At 43.9% G+C, this 20,444-nt stretch overlaps 2 protein-coding genes across 3 annotated transcripts in view; one reads left to right on the top strand and one right to left on the bottom strand.

Annotated features, from left to right (window-relative positions):
• Positions 1-1,323: 1,323 nt before the first annotated feature.
• On the bottom strand, positions 1,324-15,767 carry FKBP14 (FKBP prolyl isomerase 14). Of its 2 annotated transcripts, XM_090046642.1 has the most exons (5): positions 15,320-15,767; positions 11,976-12,127; positions 10,359-10,486; positions 8,161-8,313; positions 3,375-3,512 (listed from the first exon to the last, which is right to left on the bottom strand). In XM_090046642.1, the coding sequence occupies exons 1-4, from the start codon at positions 15,514-15,516 to the stop codon at positions 8,194-8,196; spliced, it is 597 nt and encodes a 198-aa protein (XP_089902768.1). In that variant the 5' UTR covers positions 15,517-15,767; the 3' UTR covers positions 3,375-3,512; positions 8,161-8,193. The 2 variants fall into 2 exon arrangements, with proteins under 2 accessions (XP_089902767.1, XP_089902768.1); XM_090046641.1 differs by lacking the exon at positions 8,161-8,313 and having other exon boundaries at positions 1,324-3,512; positions 15,320-15,766.
• A 472-nt stretch (positions 15,768-16,239) lies between these two features.
• PLEKHA8 (pleckstrin homology domain containing A8) overlaps positions 16,240-20,444 on the top strand; it is a 43,891-nt gene continuing 39,686 nt past the window's right edge. Inside the window, exon 1 of the mRNA XM_090046640.1 lies at positions 16,240-16,532. Within this exon, the coding sequence (XP_089902766.1) occupies positions 16,493-16,532 (40 nt within the window). The 5' untranslated portion in view covers positions 16,240-16,492. The remainder of the gene's footprint in view (positions 16,533-20,444) is intronic.

Raw genomic sequence — 20,444 nt, 5'->3', positions numbered from 1 at the left:
ACAATTAATCGTGATTTTAATTGCACAGCTAAAAACTCAAAATTATGTGCAGAAAAACCAAAAATTATGCAAATTATAAGGTACTTTGCATAGTTGGGGAGTGGGTGTGGGTGTGTAGGGGAGCGGAATTTGTGAAGGTCTGGGGGGCTGTGTGTGGGGTTTGGTGCCCAGGGAGGCAAGGGGTCCCCGCATGCCCTGGCAAGATGCAGGGTACTGTGGGGCAGGAGTGAGGTGCAGCAGCAGAGCTTGGGGGTGGGGGGAGGGGCTGTGGCTTGGTAGTGAGGGGCAGGGGCATATCCCCACCCCAACAGGTGTCCCTCTTTTTTGAAACTGGAAATATGGTAACCCTACAGGAACACAACCAGGCAGTGTGTAGACCAATGCCTAGCAGGTAAGACTGTGGAAGGAAAGGGCCGGGGGAGAGGGAAGGGGTGGGAGGTAGATTGAGAACCCCATGATGAGGGAGGGAGTGGGGCAGGGGCTGAGGTGAATGGGGCCCCACTGCTGGGGTGGGGAGCAGGACGGGGGAGGTGGCAGGGTGGCTCCCCACCACTGTGTGTACCCCCAGGGGAGGCATGGTGGGCATGTGCTCCCTGGATTTGTGCTCATGGTGGAGGCCGGCAGCCCACTGCAGGCTGGGGCTCTGTGCCCTGCTGCCTTTGTGCTAGGAGCCGCATGCTGGCTGCGCCATGTGTCCCCTGCCCACCCAGTGGAGGGAGGCTCCCAGGACAAAGGCAGCATGGCGCAGAGCCCCAGCTCACAGAGGGCAGCCCAGCTCTGCCACATGCAGAAATTCAGGGGATACATGCCCCCATGCCTCCCCCTGGGGTGTGTGCAGCGGCAGGGAGCTGTGCCCCCCTAAACCTGTGGACGAGCCTCATGCAGCTCCATCCCAAAACCCACCCTGGCCCTGGGGCCCCATTCAACCCAGACTCTACCCCAGCCCCACACCCTCCCTCATTGCGGGGGCCTTGGTCTGCCCCACATCCCGGTCCCTTCCACCATTCACCTGATCCCTCCATCCCTTCCCCCCCATAAACTTACTTGCTGGGTGCTGCTCTACATTCTGTTGGGTTGCATTCCTGGCCATGTGCATGCTGACACTGCTTGTGTATCTGTGCACGCTGCCACCCCGCCCCCACCGCCTTCCTGCTGCAGCAGTCAGGAGTCCACACCTGGGCTGCCCTGTGGTCCTCTGCACTGCCACCAGTGCCCTACTGGGCAGCCCAGAGGCGGCGATGATGGCAGTGGAGCAGAGCCCAGGCACAGGCTCCAAAACCATGTGCACAATTAATGCGTTACAAAAATTAATGCAAGAACCAATTAACGTGTTAATCATGGATGTTAATGGTTATTGACAGCCGTAGTGCTACATATACCTTACACAAGGGTTTCTACCTCTCCATCCTGTAGGATTCAGTATTCATTAGGTCCAAGTCTATCTGGGTGCATTATGCTGGATTGTGCCAGAATTCCATAGCACAAATGTCCCACAAATCTCTGAACTTTTTGGTCCAACTGCATAGGCTAGGATGCCAATTGCTGCCCCTACCGGAAGTGACAACAAGGAAAATTCTGTTACACCAACCCCCAAGCACTGAATTTACCAGCCTGAATATCCTATGCCCAGTTGTAAAATGTACTCTCCATGTCTGAATAGCCATCTCCATGCAAGTCATGATCTCATGCTTTTAAACATCCTGAAATCTTTTTCTCCAAGTTCAGGAGCCTATTCAAATGCAGCAGGGAGCACATGGTCTGTCCCATCCATTTGACTGTAGGCTTCTCCAGCTCTTGGCCTAAAACAGAAGCAAGACAACTAAACACACCAGCAAGGGAAGCCTAGGTCAAATCACAACCCTTCTCAAAGGTACTGAAATCACTTCTTTACAACTAGGGCAACAATTAAACATCTAAACCTGACTCCAGCCATGCAGTTACCATTCCATGTTACGCTAACATGTCAGATTACTGGCCTGTCATGCAGGGGTCTTTAAATACCTTTCTTATGAATATTTTATACCAAGACAAAGTATCATAACAGGTTTTATACCCTATGTATGTATTTCTAAATGACTTTATTGCTTAAAAAGTGAGGACCCTTATTTAACTTATTTTCATACCACTCTCAGAACATTGTAAGAAACATACAGTATATACCCTTTTAACATTAAACTGTGTTTTTAATAGGTAATGGCAAAATAGAAGTTCTATAAGGCAGTGACACAGCAGTTGAGCTACTGTAATGGGGCTCTTTTTAGGATACCTTCTTACCTAATGTCAGAGAAACATAAGGTTTTAGCATTTGGTGGAAGGCCAAAGAGGTCATGAAGACAAAGGTGTAGTCTTTTTGCATGAACATAATTGTGTATGAGAGTTTGAAGTGGAGATATTGGGGATTATTTAGGTAAATAACTGCCTGCAAACGAGGTGTTTATCAATGGCCCCAAGGGCCCTTTTAGTCCTATGTTCCTGAGTTTCTGAAAGATAAGCAATAAGTTACTTAAAAGAGTTATTTGTTGTTCTATAACTTGCAATTTTCACAGACTGCACACACAAATTCTGCCTCCAGCTCAACCAAACTGCAATGTTATTATGTAATAGTTAAAAAAAACCCAACAAAACTAAGCCCCAAACCCCTGCTGATCTCTAACTCCCCCTTAGACTCTAGATCATAGCACCACAATAAATACAAGATACACAGTTGGCTTAGGCACATAAGGCACACACTAATAAGCTTACAAAAATAAATGATCGGATATCTGTAATTTTCCTGTTCACATACAGGTAGATTACATTATATTGCTAGAGTTGGAAAGACCAACGAGAACTGTCTGACCTTTGCAGTGTACCTCTTATTAACATCGTGGCACATTTTGCTTCTGTTCTTCAAACTCTGATTTGCATAGAAAAAGCAAGGTGAAATAATTAGGCCATAAATTAAAAATTAAATAAAGAAGTATACTATCAAAGAAAATAACCCAAATATTTGTCATTAGCACATAAGAAACCAATACAAAGTAAGCATTAAGCTGGATTCTGATTTTTTAGCAATATTTGTTATATCACATGTTGGTTTCATAACTGCAAAATAAATTAATACAAAGTAAATGAAACACTATTGCTGCCAGGTGCAGCAGTTCAAAAGATTTACAAAAGAGGCTTTGTTTTAATATCTAAAAATAGTTAAAAACATTTCTGGATCATCAACACAAGTCCCTTTTTGTATAGAAAAACAGAATGTTTTTTCTTTCCATTTGTCAGCTCCAAATGCTGAATTAAAAATTTTACAAAGCTAGACAATTTGTAAGTCACTGCCACCTCTGTGACATGGAGAATTAGGCTGGGCTTCTCTACAGCTCATCATGCTTGTATGTGAACTCCCGAGCAGATATAAACCCATCATTGTCTTCATCTTCTTTATCAAAGATGTCTTCAATCAAAACATCATGCTGGCTGTCATTTACTGCTGCTCCATGCTTTTCGAATTCCTTCTTCAAATACATTTTCACCTATTAGACACGGTAGGATATTAATAATCATCTCAATGGGCACATGAATAAACAGTATATTTGCCAAGTGGCATTAGGTAATAAATATCTATTGCTCATGTCTCAAAGGGGATAACAGACATATCTAATGGATAGTTCAGCTCAGTTTAGCAAGGACAAAAAGGTCTTTTGTATGAGAGGCAACGAAAACAGCAGGTTCAAGTTACCCCAAAAAGCTACAGCATCTGAAAAATTAATAATAAAAATATATCCTGTAGTCTTGCGTCTATGCTGGAAAGTGAAAAAAAACTAGACAATGGAAATTTCTGGCTACCAACTATTTAGGTAACAAAGCACTGTCTTTGGATATAGATATTTAGCAACATGTCAATACAAAAAAAGAAACCTACCTCAGATCTTTGCTACCTACTGAACCTACCTGTTCATTGTCAGCATTTGCTACTAGAATAGGAATTTGCTACTAGATAGGAATTAAAATGTTTAGTCTTAGAAGCAAACAAACAAACAACAAAAATGCAACAAAAACAAACAGGCAATGGCAGGATCTAATAAATACATATCCTAACCCTAACCAGTTAAGCTAGTATACAGTTAAATTGCATTTTCAATAACAAAATCAACACTCATTCTGTTGTCTGAGGTTTAGCAACTTGAAATCCTCAGAGGTCTAACGTGCCATGCTTTTCACCAGGTAAAATGAATATTGCCCATTTTTAAGTAGTTATAGCTCACTTGCTCCAGAATGACCAAAACATTGTTTAATGTTGACCATCGGTCATATGGCTTAACCATACATGGCTCAGTTTCTGTCTTATTCACTTCAGGATGTTATTTTATGCTCGATGCTTAAGTCACAGTCAACAATCCCTGAATTTGAGGATGATCTCTACTATAGCTCATTGATAAGTCTTGAGACGACTTAAGAGTCCCATCCTTGAGCTACAGATCCATCCGCAGAAGTTGCGGATCTTTCTGCAGGGGAGAATTCCTCCACCCTCTTTTCGGCTTCGAGGGCAAAACATGTCACCTTGAAATGGACTGGTGCTTGGTTGAGGTTGCAATGTCATTGGACTCAGTTGGCAACAAGTTTTCCCAACTCTTGATGTTGGCATCCCTTTTCTTGATGTATACGCTCAATGTTTTCTTATGGCGTTTCCTCTGCCCACCATGAGATCTCAGGTCTTTACTAAGCTGGGAGTAGAGCACTTGTTTTGGGAATCAAAAGCCTGGCATCCATACACAATGTCTGGTCAAGCAAAATTGGTGCTTGAGGATTGCTGATTAAATGTTGGTAATCTCTGCTTCAGCAAGGATGCTGACATTTGTGCAGCAATCTTCCTATTTAATGTGGAGGATTTTCCGGAGATAATATTGTTGGTAATACCTCTCCGGGCTCTTGAGATGATGACAGTAGGCCACCCACATTTCACATCCTAGAGGAGGGTGGGGATGATGACTGCATTGTAGATCTGGATCTTGGTTTCTTTCAAGATATTGTGATGAATAAAAAGCACATCAAAACAATTTCCCAAAGGGGGCACTTGTGCACCAGATCTTGTGCTGGACCTCCTCAACAATGTTTACTCTCTAGCAGAGGTGGATACTGGGTAGGGGAAGTGCTCAAATTCCTTCAGAGTCTTTGCTTCAATTGCAATTTGGGGAAGGAGGTCATATTCGTGACCAGGGGAGACAGATAAAACATTAAATACTTCTCAATGTTGGAGAGAGACCCGAAGTTCAGTAGGTTTCTCTGAAAACATACAAAATAGTCTGAAGGTTTTCCTCAGTAAGTACAAAGAGGGCACTGTTGTAGGCATGTTGACGGTAAAGGATGGTTGTTTTGAATACTTTGACCTTCAGGTGAAAACACCCTAGATTGAAGGTCCATCCCTTCAGTATTCTGTATCAATTCTGGAAAGAAGATGGTCGTTAATGAAAACCAGGATGACTGTCAAAAAATGGAAAGCAGAGTTGGTGACACATCCTTGCTTGATTCTAGTTCAGGTGACAAATTAATCTCTTAATGGTGGTATCCATCACAGTTGCCTCATGATTCAGGAGTGCCTCAAAGTGCTCTTTCCATCTTGTTTGGATAGATTAATTGTCTTTGAGAAGCACTGAGCCATCCTGTGATCACCGGAAAGTAGAACCAGTGGGAGCTGGGTCTTAGATTGTTTTCGGTGCCTGGAAAAAGCTGTGCATGTCATCTTTGTCAGCATAGATCTGGATCTCCTTGACTTTATCTTGCCACCACTATTTTTGTTTTCTCAGATCCTCCTTTGAGCTTTGGCTATGAAAAGCTGATATGTCTCTTCTTTCAGCTGGAATGAGGTATCATCTTGCTAAACAGAATGAGCCCTTCTTGACCAATAGAGAAGGGTTTGGATCTTGGCACTGCTTTCGTCGAGCCAGTCTTGGTGAAGTAGCCAATGGATTCAGCATAGGCCATGTGCATGGTGTTTTTATACCTCTTCCAAGAGTTCCTCAGTGTTGCCTTCCTTGTGGACACGACACAGTTTTTCATGGAGACTCTGCTGGAGATCCTTATAGACTTTTGGATCTTGAAGAGATTTGGTATTGAGTGCCTTTCACATTGCTTTTGGCTGTCTTCAGTATTTCAAAGCAAGTTGGATGTTCAAAATGGATCTGCAAGACAGTGACCTATCCAGTAGCCATTGGTTTCTCACATGATACAGACATCATTTGATTATGGACTCTAACAATATCATAGTTGAGGCGGTCCCAGTGCTTAAAGCAAGGGTGTCTTCAGGTGGTCTTGTATTTGTCACTATGTCTTAAGACCACGGTCTGCACAATAGTTCAGCAGGATGCTGCTGGAGTTCCCAATGGTGCCACTCCAGAGTTCCAGGTCACATCCAACTCTGGCATTCAAGTCAGAGGAGAATGATCTTGTCCTCCTTGCAAGTATTAGTCAGTACATAGCCAAGGTTGGAGTAGAAATGACATCAGCAGCAGCGTTGAGCATTGAGCACTGATGATGGTAACATACTGGCTGTTCCTGAGCTTAAGATGGAGGGTCATAGGACATTTATTAATGCCCACAGGGAGCTCCATACATTGACTGAGGAGGTGATTCTTGGTGGTAAAGCCAACGCTATGAACACATCTGTCCTGGGCTGGTTTCCTCTTCTAGAATAAGATATAGCCTCCAACCTCTTCCCTCAGCTGACCTTCATCTGGTCATCTTGTCCATGTTGCAAAAACCATTGTCTTATGATGTTTTCAATCACAGAGAGAGTGATCCCACTGGACACAATTATCCAACCAGGAACAGATAAGAAAACCTAGGTTTAATGCAACTTTTCTAACACCTTCTTCATGTGGGATGAGCAGAAGGGATCCTGAATAGGACCGCTCAGTCATGGTAGCAGCTGCCAAATTGCACATCTGTCTCAACCCAGGTGCAAGATGACCATCAGGCTACTGTTGCCCAAGTGTAGATTTGTGGCTGGAGATTGCTAGATTTACTAGTTCCTAAATTTGTCACCACTGGTCCATGGCTACAGGGCTTTTAGAGGTTAGTACAGGACAGTGTGTTGTTTCCTGCGATAGCCACACATGCATGGCTTTGTTTAATGTGAGGAAGCTGGCGTGCAGAAACAGCAATCACACGATCTTGACAAGGTAGACTATCTGAGCCTAGTGACAAGATGTAGCCTTCTTTAATTTTTACAGCCATTGAAATCCTGACATCATTTTCTGCCTGATCCATCGCTGAGGACTATGGTTTATCTGGAACCTTCCCTCAGGCCTGTTTGTCATGGGTGACCCCGCCAGGAGTTTAAGATTCTGACAGTTCTGAGGATCATAAGGACATACAAGTCTCTCCACCACTACAAAGTCTCAGTCTGTGGACTGGGGTACTTAAGTGCTTAGTACAGACATAGACATTAATACAATATTTACTCAAGTATGAGACAAGTTATTTCCCCCTCCATCAGCACAGAGGGAAAAGCTGCTTGAACACTGTCTATAGTTAAACTGCTGCCAAAAGCAGCATGTGCTCAGTAACAGTAATCAACTATGAAGTTGATTAAAATGTGGAGCATAACTATAAAACACACGGCCATATCGGGCAAACATGCTGACGGGAGCCTCTTTGGCCCTTAAAGAAAAACAAGTGGGTATTCTCTCTACAGGCAATGGACACTGGGCTAGAGATAATGCAATACCAAGCTGACACCAGGAGGGCCAGAGCCAGTGCTGACATCTTCCCCTTGGTGCCAAAAATGCTTGATCTTAGCCAAGGGCCAAGATGCTGTTGGGAACCTACCTACCACTTTTCTTTTTTAATTTCATGTCAGGCCAAATCAGTTTCAAACTGCATCAACTGAGCAAGCTCAATTGTTAAAGTCTGTGTGGTGTTACCACTGGCAAGTATCCTAGCTCCTAGACTCTTCAGTTTGTGGCTTCTGATATTCCCAAATCCATGGCAGACATTCTATGTGCAAGCCCAAAACCTAGAAGCCTTGGAGTTTGGATGCCCCTGCGTTTCACTTGCTCCTAGCCCAAAGGCTGAAGGAGCAAGCTAGAGGGAAAGTCCAAGAGCAATCCCCCATTACCATAAATTGTGTAGCTGAGACTCTCACATTTGGAGCCATTTGTAGACTCTTGCAGGGGTACTTGCCTGTAGTGCAATGGACAGATCTCCACCTTCTAACTATACCAAGTCATTCAAAGCTGAGAAGAAGGGTATCTCCCCTGCCAGGTAAGTAAAACAACCTGAGCCGAAAACCACCTCATGGTGGTATCTCCACAAGGATAGGCGAGTGCAGCCCATCTGAATAAAAAAATACAGTAGTTGAGTAGTGCTCATTGTGCTCAGTCCTCCTCAGTGCCAACTTTTTTCCAAGTCATAGTGAGCTACTACACTGAATACATTTTTACTTTCTCTTTGCTCCCACAGCTCTTTCCTATTTCCAGTGATTCCTGTTTCTTCACCAGCCTTAAATGTCTAGGAAACATCAAACAGGGCCCCAATCAGTTCACCCAGAATCCCTTTGTTACCCCATCTCCTCAACCTGTCAGATATGATTACTGTGACCCTGCCCTCCGTGAGGTGAAGTTGAACCAGGCTGCCCTGCACCTCATCTGGCACATACATTTTTGGAAGATTCCAGGGTTTATGACAAGGACACCTAGTTCCAGTTGCGAGTCAGGGGCTAATTAGCACGTGAATCCTTTGTGAGGGCATATCTAGAGTATACACATATACTGTGCACTGCTGAGCTATGGGGTCACTGTGGCTTGAAATGCTTTTGCCTCTCCTCGGGCCCAGCCCAATGAACTATATGGTAAATTATGTGCTTTTTGCCTTTGGGCGAGTATCATGCAATTTGTACTCTATATAAGGATGTACAAAAGTGTTGCTTAAAAGTATATTTGCAGTTGGGCTAAAGCATCCGTTAAAAAAAAAGAAAGACAAGATGTGTCCATTCATCTGTCAGTGTTTTCAAATTTGTTTTCATGTCCATGTGCTCAGGGAAAGCTGGGTCTGAGAGCAAGAGGTAGGGGAAGGACCTGCAGGGGGAAAAAGTTGGGGGGGAGCAGAGGACAAGAAGGCCATTTGACCCCCCAGATTTAATTTAAATCAGCTGTAGCAGTACAAGAGGGATAGATTTAAAGCAAACCTCCAATAATTAGATTCTATACCTGGTAAAGAACAAATTTATAAATTTTCCATATATAGAATCCAATTATTGTTGGAGCTGTCTTACAATCAGGGTTGTCTTATATCTGAGTAAATATGGTACAGTAAAAGCTCTGTTATCTGGCACCCCCTGGGAACAGGGAATGCTGGATAACAAAATATGCCAGTTAACTGAGTGGCCCCAGCCGCTGCTTCTCACGCCATATCTGGGGCGTCCCACCACCCCTTTCGCAGCATCGCTGCCCTTCCTGCAGAGCCCCTGGGCCGTGGAGGCTCAGCAGCACAGGCTGCTTTGCCCCAAGTCATGGGGGCTCTGAGAAACTAGAAGTGCCATAGTGGGCACTTCTGATTTCATTTTACCTTACAAGCCAGCATGCCGGTTAGTGTAAGATGCCAGATAACAGAACTTTTACTGAATATAGATATCTTGCCATGCTGGCTTATAAACGGAGCGTTATTGCATTAGATTAGGTTTCCAGTTCCAGCAAATGCGTTCAATTCTAATTCAAAGGAATATGAATTAGTCTCATTCTATTCCCTCCATGGATATTTTTGCTCATCATAAAAGTTAGCTATATTTTATAGCGTAAGTACAAAAAAAGCCCCAAAGGTGCAGGACTGGTGTACATTAATATGTCTGTATGGAAAGAGTTATGCTGTCTCACTTGAAACTGAAAATCAAAAATCTAAAACCTATATATAAAGAATAATTCTTAAAATTAAATTTTTTCCACATTTAATTCTGTACTAGAAATGTATACTATTATGAAAATAAGGAGCAAACCAAGAAAAGTGTTAAATCCCATTCCCTTTCCCAAAAGTAACATGCCATGCTGATGTGCCATAAGATATTTGTGTTACCATAACTGGGTTTGAAGGCCACATGCTGACAGAAAAACTAGCAACTGAATGAAAAAAATGCCAAGTAATTTTTATTTCTAAGAAACTGTAGTTTATACAAGTCAGTATCAAAAATCCTAAACTTGGTGCAGATCCAGGCCCCTGTCCCATACTTTTCAGAGTCATCTCTCTAACCCTGAGGCACTTGCCCAAGAATGTGCCTAGCTCTGACCATGTGCTTTTATAGACAAGATCAAGTTCACACTTCAACTTTCCTTCCCAACCCCACTATTTACTTTACTTCATTCTGTCACCTAGTTAAGAAGCACAATCACCTCATCCTTGGATAGCTTCCAATCATCATTAAGATCCATTTCTTGGAATGACTCATGTGATCTTGGTCCATTTCTGATTTCTAGTAGGTCAATGTTGAATATAAGTGTGCTCTCAGGTGGAATTTTTCCTATCAAAGATGGTAGACATGGAGACAAAATTAAAGACAAAATGAACTGAGTACCTTCGGAAGTCTATCAACATTTGAGAAAAGACTTCTTGTAAACCAGGTTATTTGAAGAGATTTAAGATACCTGGCAGCTGGACTATGATATTTTCCTCTCATACAACACAAACCTTTCCCCTAGAAATCACACCCCAAAACTGGGGCACATGTATTACACAGGGAAGCTGATTTTATGACTGGGATAGAAGCACCTTGCTTTGATTCCTGCTCCACAGTACAGTGACTCTTGTATTACTATTCAGGCAGCTGAGAGTGTCAATTGACTTAATGGCTTACAGTATATGAGATAGTTTATGAAGAGAGTAAGTACATGACTGACCTGTACTGGAGTAACCTTCTGGTTGCCAGCTGTGCTGGCTTTAAGGCAACAGAACAGATTCTTAGCTTATTTCCAGTATATTATCTGACTGTATATCTGCCCAGTGTACATATATTAGGCAAGTTATTTAATTTTACACGCATTTGAATCAGCAGCTGATTTTTTAGGAGGTCAAAATGGTTGTATTTTTAAATTCACACACATAAATTCACCACACATGGGCTCTTACAACGCCTTCAGAATTTATTTTCAGTCAGTAAAATAGATAAGCACCTTCATCCATGGTAGTGGTAAGCTATCAGAAGTATATTTCCTCTTTGGCATACCATGTTATTTTGTGCCCTTTGCTTAGAGGACACAGAAGAGTAAATATCCTTGCAAGCCATATGCCAGACAACAGCCTTGCTGAGAACGTTCTGAGATATCTGGGACAGTTTCCTCCCTGTAATCCCATATAATACTTTGGGATTTACAATCTCCCAAAATCTTAACTATTCAGAATCATAGCAAAAGATATGCTAAAAGCCATTTGACAGGTGGAAATGAGCAGTGGGTCCCAGTACTACAGCTCAATTGATTGTTGACAGACGTGGAGGGCAGAGCAGGGAATACACTTCATGGGATTTCAGGAAAGAAAGCATGACTCATTCCCCAGGTTACAGAGCAAAGGCAGGACAAATAATTGAGTGGCTGGTAATATCACTGTTTTGCTCAGTGCTCACATATGAAGAGAAAAAAGAAATAATCCAGTTACTCCATGTATCTGATAGTTTTAGCTCTTCAGCAAACATTTCAAATTAAAAGAATGAATACTTTTGAAATTTGGGGGCCAAATCTCCGCTACCTCGTGCACAGTGTCAGCAATCAAGTGTTGCCTAAAATGGTACCAAGTCAGAATGAGACCATCTGTCATCCACTTTGTCCTGTTACTTATACCTGTGCACAGTGATAAAGAATTTGGCATTATAGGTACACTACAGTCAACTGGCTGACCAAGGTATATTACTTTCAAATTCTCCTCTATAAGCAAACTTATAGAATACTTATATGCTTGCGACAATACAGTACAGGATTAAGAACATACTGAGCTTGGGGAGGTTTGAGATGTATTACCTTTCCCTTCTTTTCCATAACCAAGGGATGGTGGAATTGTCAGTTTCCGCTTCTCTCCTATACACATATCTTTCAAGCCTTTGTCCCAGCCTTTAATAGCTTCCTTTATGCCAAGAGTAAACCACATGGGTTGACCATTGTTATGCTTGTGGCTGAAAAGAATGGTATAAAATACTTATGGTATAAACTGCAGAAACCTGAAGATTAACCATTACGCCATGTTGAACAGGCTCACATTATAGACCTTTAGCCAGAATCCCTAAACAATAATTGTACCTCTTTAGAGAAAGCAGGCTAGGCTTTGCTCATTTAAGTCTCTATAGAAAGACCAAAAAAATCTAGAGAGGTGTGAAGTTAAAACACCTTTATTGCTTGAGCAATACCAATTTGTAGGGCTAATACCACATTTTCTTTTTATATTAGAAGCAGCAAATCTCCCTTGTTTCTCTGGTAATCAATTTCCACTTAAATGATTATTGGTCAGTATAGAAAAGCTCCTATAGTATTTGGAACTATTATCAGTATAAGCTCTTGTTAGTATATAAGAAGATTAATAAGAATCTCTTATTAGTATATAGTCACACCTATGTTGATTACTTGGGAGACTGCATATATATAATCAAATCATTACTTTGATTACATATATAGTCACGCCTATGTCCAATCACCCTCCCCCTACTCCCACCAGCAGAGCAAAGCAAAATTCCAGGCATTTGGTCAGGGTGGGGGCTGCAGCTGCGACAAGGCGGGAGGAACTTTGAGGGCAGCGGGGAAATCTGTGGCCAGCTGGGGCCGGTGCCTGTGCTCGCTGCAAGGGCTGAGCAGCCAGGAGATACTGCTGTGGGGAAGGAGGGGGTCATGGTCAACCTGCCTGGCACTGTGCAGCAGCCCCATCCCAGGGTTGGGGGGTGCCACAAGCCTCCCCTTCTCTTCCCTCCAGCCCATGATGGGGCCAGACACACCCCACCACTGCCTGCATGAATCAGAGCCACTGCGCTCCAGCCTGGTCAAGATGCTGAAAGTTGGGGCTCCTCCAGCAGGACTGGGAGTGCAGAGGGCTATGGGTCAGGAGTGAGGGGCACGGGGGGGGGGAGGCGGGGGGGAGGGGGAGGGAACTGGCAGTGCCAGGGCGTTGCAGGCTGGGAACCCAGGGTGGCAGGGTATGGCAGTTTGGGAGTGAGGGACACTGGCAGGGCTGGGGGGGATGTGGCTTGGCAGTGAGGGGCAACAGCAGGGGCACAGATCGGCGTATCACTGCCCCACTGTCATATTCCCCCACCACCCCCTCACGAATGACAGGTGTCCTTTTTTTTTGGAGCTGGAAATATGGCAACCCTACATGGCCTTACATGTTGAAAAAATGGAACGAGTCAATGCTTAAATAACTTAAAATTCTGGACCCCGGAGACTACAGGGAACAGAATCTCCCCGCAGGTAACACTTGGAAAATCCCATTGCAAGCAGCTCAACACTTGCGGGTACTCAGATATTAATGTGGAAAAGAGATTTTAGAAAAACATTGGAAAAAGCACCTTCAACATTACTTTCTGCATGAGAACATAAAAGCCATAATGGGTCAAGTCACTTGACCTAGTGTAGGGTCTCCAGCAGCAGAAAACAGCAAATATTTTAGAGAGAAAGTATAGTGACTCAGCCTCTGTAATGCTCGTCCTTGTAGCTCCCAAAGAACCAGTCCCTTCCTGAATTAGTATAACTAAATTAGAAAAAGAATTAGACAATCTGCCTCTACAACTTCCTATGAGGTCTACAAGTTAACTACGTGCTGCGTAAAAAGTATTTTCTATGATTTGTTTTAAACCAGTCTCCCGATGATTTCAGAGTAGATGTTCTACCTCGGCAGCACTTAAGCCTATCCCAGTAGTGCCCAGCCCCAATCCTGCTTTGGTTACATCCACTTCATAGTTCTAGAGCTGTGCAACTAGGGCAGTGGTTCTCAATTTTTTAAGACCCGTGGCACCCCATAATAAACTTGAGGCACTTCTCAGAAAATACCAGCTCTTAGTTTTCATTCATTTTTTGTCTACAAAAAAAATAGAGTAGTTCTATTACAAAAAACTCAGAAAGACCACAACAAATCAGAATGGTTTTAGTATTATGGATTCCTATTTGAATTTTTTGGGTTTATCTTGTGAATCATATTTATACACCTAACAGTGCAAAACCCTGTGGTGCCCTTGAAAGGCTCTCAAGGCACCCCACAGAGCCACAACACCCAGGTTGAGGATCACTGAACTAGGGCCTTCCTTTAAAACTGGTTAGAAAAAAAATAAATGGAAAAATATTGTTAAAGTGTGTTGCAGCTTATTGATTTTTCATCCTGTTTGAATCAACAGCTCTATTTACTAGACATTTAACAAAGGTACTTAAAAAAAAACTTACAGAAATTAGTCAGCACTGGAAAGTTAGAATGACAATAGAGCTCCTTTACAAGAGGCAAAAGTAGTTAGCTGTAAGAGACAAGGATCAAATTTTAGCTAAAACTGATCTGTAAAGAAAGAACAAGAAGACTGTGATTGTGCATTGACTCTATGTCTTTATTTAGACCTATCCTAAACTAAGTATTTTAGCATATTTACTAATATCCATCACAATAGGAGCTGATTTCCTTTCATGTAAAACTCAGCAGTGATTAAGTCCTTTGCAGACTTAAGACTTGTAAGATTTTGGCTATGCTTCTTTTGGGGGATAAAATCTGTTTCTGGAAACTTGGGGTTTTTTTTGTTTGATAGACTAACTTATATTTTGACTGGTTATTCCTTTCCTTGAGTGCAGTTTATTATTTCATTGCTGGAAACATCTTTCTTCTGTAATGGAAAGATGGTTTTAACTGAAAGGTTCTATTAGGTTTCTTAGAGTAAGATTTTGGGAAATTTGCTGCAGAGTCCAACATAACTTTATATCAGAGAGAAGTCTTACGGAGATAGTGAGGCAACATTTGAGCATAAAGTTACTCAGATGTATATTTGAAAGGCTGAGACCTGTACCTAAACTGAAAAGCATGCTACTTAAATCCCAATCCTTTAATAAGCTTCACAAGGGGTTGTCTGTATGGAGTTTTTTGGAGGACTGGGAGCCAAAAACTTGCTTTTGCATATCATCCGTATTGCAAGAGATAGAGAAGAAAAGAGACTCGTGTTCATTTTTTTAAATGGGAACACGGTTCCGTTTACAGTTATATTCTAGTGCCACAAAGCACAGTCAATAACTATAAAAGTGGCTAGCCTCATTAAAAAAAAAAAAAAAAAAATCACTGTGGAAAACTTTTGAGCTGGCACTTAACCGCTCAGCTACACTTCATCTCACCTACTTAGAGAGCTACTTACGTGGAGTGAAACATCGAACCATCTTTTTCCAAGTAGCCTTCGTAATGGACCAGCATCATATCCCCCCATTTCGTCTTCCTGTGACAGACAAACGGCTTCTGGAGCACTTCAACCTTCACTTCAGCTTCTGGAATGAGCGCCCCGGCCGCAAAAGGAACACACACGAGAAAAAAAGGAGCCCAAAGTGCAATCATCATTTTGGTTTCACCGCGAGGGAATTTAAACGGAAGAGAGAGAGAAAAAAAAGTTGTCTAGATTACAGATGCAAAAGCCACATCTTTCGGGTGCCCAGGCCTTCCTTGAGGTAACGCTCCCAGGACCTTTTCTCTCGGGGCAGGTCCAAGCAGTGCCTACAGCTGCCACTTTCCAGCAACCCCTTAGGTTCCCTGCACGAGTGGATTCAATCCCTAGCTGGACACCCGCAACTGCCGGCGGCGTCCCCGCATGGGTCCCCCTGTCACTTCACTGGAGGCCGGTGCCCCGCGGGACCGCGGCTCGCAGCAAAGGGGGGCGGTGCTGCATGGGGTCAAGCCCACCCTCGCCTGCCCGCCTCCCTCCCTCCCTCCCCCCTCAGCAGCAGACGTGGCAAACCCGGCCCCCAGCAACGCTCGGATCAGCTGGCAGCCCCCTCTCCCCGGCACGCGACAGGGCCCAAGAACAGCTCCTCGGATTGGTCCTCCGCGGGGGCCGGGCCTGCCAAGGCAGCCACCCATTGGGAGGAGCCAATCGCCCCGCCCAGCCGGGGCAGCGCCCGGCGGCGCGCAGCCAATGGGTTGGGCCACTTCGGAGCTCCCGGAAGAGAACGTTCGCACGCCGCTGAACCCCGTGGAACCTCGGCACAATGGACCCGGCTTCTGCGCGCGGCCTCCTCATTGGCTCGGGCCGCGGCGGCCCGCTGTCACGTGGCTTGCGATTCCGAGACAAGCTTACGCTGTCAGGGAGAGGGTGGAGGGGCGTGGGGGCCCTTTTAGCTTACGCTGGCGGCGTAGCGCGGTGCAGCTCAGGAGGCCGGCACCAGGGAGGCGGGTCTTGGAGCCGGCCCCAGGATGGCCCCGGGCGCGGGGCGGTGGCGGCGGCGGCGGCGGCGGGGCGCGGCGGTGTAGACAGAGGCTGCTGGCGGCGCGAGGGGGCGGTCTGGGCCCCGGCGGGGCTGGATGGGGGGCCGTGCTCGCTATGGAGGGGGTGCTGTACAAGTGGACCAACTACCTGAGCGGTGAGTCGCCCGGCCATGCTCCCTCCCAGCCCGGGTCCTGGGGTTTGCTTCCTTTGCCATGGGCGGGCGGCTTGTGCCTGCTCCAGATGCACCTGAGGCTCCTGGCACACGGTACATGGGTAACACGCTTGGCTGGCGAGCGGTGCAATAAAAGGGCACCAGCCTGTCTGCCAAGTAGTTCTCATGCCCTCAGAGTGTCCCTCCAGCTGGCCCAGGGAGCCAACCACCTACTGAGCCAGGGCTGGGGAAAGCCTAACAGCGCTAGAGCCGGTTTCGATTCAGCCGGGTGGCAGGGCGGGTGCTGAGCTCGCCTGGAAAGGTGCGTCTCTACCTGGCCTTTGCACCAGCATCTGTTTGCCTGGCATTTGGGGAGCCAAGGATCATAGTGCCCAGCTTGTCCTGCTAGCCCAGGGGTTTTCCACCTCGTCAGACTGGAGGCGCCATTGGGAAATGCTGGCTCTTAAGTCCCCCCCACCCTCACCCCTTTTTTTATGGTGACAGGGAAAATTACAAAGCAGTTTCTCCATTGCAAAGAATTCAGGAAGCCCATAGCAGCTCAGGAGGGTTTTAGCCCTGTGGATGGATCTCTGTTTGAAGTCTCTGAGTTAATCTTCTGAATGGGGTTGGCACACCTGCCCATGCTAACGTTGCATGGCACCTCATGGCACCCTGGATAGGATCTCGGAGCAGCCCAGGGGGCACCCCTCAGTTAATCGTTGCACTCATTAGGACTCAGTAGGCTGACCATGTTGTACCTTTACTGCCAACTACTCTATGGACCTTAAACATATTAGGGAAGAATGAACTATCCTCTGTTGCTCCTTGGGCATTTTAACTTCTTATTTCGTTTTTTAAATGAATGCTGAGGATATATGTTGTACCCAGGTGTTCCCCAAAGCTCAGTCTTCCATGAAAGTCCTGAACTTCTTAAGATTTACAAGAAGTGATGATTTGGGAGCATGTAGGTGAAGGGCAAAATAGGGAATGTCCTGATGCATCCAGACCTATGTTAGGATTTCTCAAGTGTTCCTGTACAAAGGCGCATGGATTTTTATTGCAGGCTTCAAGCAGCTGCTCTTGGTCAGTGTGTATGCAGTGGAATTTTGAGGCTTGCGTCTAAGACGTTCACTGCATCTGACAAGATCCAGGTGTTGGATGAGTGGTTTTATATTGCTCTCATACTGGAAAGTGTCACAACTTGGATTTTCTGGACTAAGCAGCTCCTCTCTGCTAGGAGAAGCTGTTTATGTTGGTTTCCAAATTGCACTATCAACAAAGGTCAGCGTTATCAGGCTCCAGCTGTCGGATGTGGTACTTCATGGCCTATTGCGCTATGATGCACTACAGTCAGAAGTTTTAAAGTTGCATTTCTTTACTAGTTGATTGGTAGGTTTTTGGAGTTTGGGATTTAAACAAAGCAAAATAAAACAAAAGCTTGTATCTAGGGTTGAATACGTGTTGCTACAGTGCTGCTACAAAAACAGTAATGTGGTCTGCATTGCTGGTGTCTTTGTAGATGTTACATTTTCTTTATTCAGATGTTTTGGGGTTTGGGTTAAGAATTGGCAGTTGACGATATTTTTCTAGTTCTGTGAAGTTTGGATATGTCAGGGGTACAGATATAAAAAGGAGCAGCCGCACTTGTTTGTACAACTTGAACTTGAAAATTGCTATGCAAAAAGGCTAAAACTTCCAATAATGCAGTTAACTCTAAGGTTTTTGCATTTATTGCCTTCTGGCACACATCACAGTTCAGATTTTTTTGAGTAGTGGGAGCAAGCAGCACATGATTTCTTTTCATGGCTTCAACTTTTATAGTATCATAGTGCTTAGGGTCGAAAGGGACCTAAACAGATCATCAGGTCCGACCCCCAGACTTTGTGGAATGGGGGCCAAAATTTGCATGAACTGAGGTGCCAGATTTGGGGACTTGTGGTGTTTACAGACTGGGATGCACCATGGTAGAATATTTTGGTGCAGTAAAACCTTGACTTGTCCCCTATTTTCATGGTAGTATTTCAGGCCAGAAATCTGTGGGCTCTGTGAGGATTTGTTTAGATGTAGCTTGTACTTTCTACTATTTTTTTTCTACTGTACTTTCTACTCATTTTTTTTTTAAGCCGCTCACTGGAATATATCTTGAACAAAATCTTTCCCCTTAAAGGGGGGGAGATGCACTGAAAGCATTGGCAGCATGATTGAAAAATGTGGGATTTTCTTTTCTCCAGATGAGTAAAAGCTATCATGTCTGAGCACCAGATTGGTCTGTGCAGATTTCTGTGATGCTAGCAGGATTCTCTTTTGGTATAGCCACTGAAACCTGGTACCACTACTGAATTTCACAGATGTCTCATTCACAGAGCCTCTTTTGCTGTGTTAAGGTATAAAATTTTGAAGGGAGGAAGTATGTCTGTTCTATGTTTGTGAAGTACTTTGTAAATTTACAGTACCTTTGACATATTTTCTTTCCTTTTTCTGAAATGATGTACAAGGGTTATAACATGTCAAGCAAACAAAAAGGAGTTCCTGCCCTGAAAAGCCTTATGAGATAAAGATGTATGATAATACTGAACAAACAAGAGGTGAGGTATGGTGTTTTGCCTACAAGAGGAAAAGTCGAACTGATGTAAGACCTAGGAGAATTACCTTTCACAGATTTATAGAAATTAGAAAAGGAAGAAGTCTATCAAATTATCCACAGTAATTAACTCTGTCATCCTGTCTTGCATGCGTGTTCAAATGCTTTAGTTATCTACTGTACAGGGTGCGTTTTGAACAAAATGTATGTAAAACATGACGCTATGTACCATGATGATCTAAATGTGGCCAGGTATCTTAAATATTCTTCTGATTCCAGCAAGATCTAATCCTTTTTTTCATGTCACAGTCATCTTATCTTACCCTTTGATCACAACAGCAAGATTATTTAAAACACTTGTAAAGAAGCAGCTTGCCTTCATTTTCTGTCATAAAGGATAGAATGGAATCAGCTAGGGTCACTTCTCAAGGATTAATGTTTTCTACTTTGTCCTGTCACTGACATCATCAGAAGTGATGAAAAATTCATTGAGATGTTTTACCAAAGTCCTAAACAGTTGTGCCTCCTGTTCTTCCCCTGGAAACTTTTCCCCAGTATGCATTCAATTTAATCTCAGCTCATACAACAGAAGACATTGGTGCAGGTATAATGGATGCATTTACAAAAATAATGCAAGAAAAGTATCACTTGCATGCTCAAACAGTCAGGTTGACTCTTAAACAGGCATAGATGCTGAATAATTACAAAGTGGGTGGGTTCCTCTGTCTACAGTAGGTGCATACAGTCTGATACTACTTCTTTCTTCTCTTCACCAGCCTATCTGGTTCAGACCCTAAGGGAGTGGGGAAGTCCTTTGTATTTACATATATTCTTTTTACTTCTTTAAGCTCTTAATTCTTAAGCATACACTTCTGAGGCCACAATGCGAGTATATAATTTGACCTTGATAGTTCTAGGATCCCAGGATAATTTGACCTTGATAGTTCTAGGATACTGAAACTACTGAATTGTACCTTTCTGTCGAATGTGAGTGTAGCCCAGTAAGTGGCTGCTGAGATTTGCGTGTTCTTCTGATGCCAAATTGATACTACACTGAGTCAGGGCACCTTTTACACTGGCAGATGCCAGTACCTTGGGTAAAATTGGAAAATTATGATGAAATACACCTTAGTGTTGCTTCATTTGCTTTGGAAACTGTTTTACATATCTGGCTTAGAGAGACATAGCCCTGTATTTGAGTTTAAATAAACCTTTTACCTTGGATATTTTTTGCCTAGTTTTCAGAAAATGACTTGTAAAAATACTCTGCGTGACTGCATAGGGGTTCAAGGATAAGTATGTTACTCTTGTCCCTTTGTCTTCTGTATTCTGAT

This window comes from Crocodylus siamensis, chromosome 5 (assembly GCF_052110815.1).
Source record: "Crocodylus siamensis isolate JL-2025a chromosome 5, ASM5211081v1, whole genome shotgun sequence".
Lineage (NCBI taxonomy): Eukaryota > Metazoa > Chordata > Crocodylia > Crocodylidae > Crocodylus > Crocodylus siamensis.
Note: the sequence above shows the minus strand (reverse complement) of the source record. Positions and strands in the feature narration are given on the sequence as shown.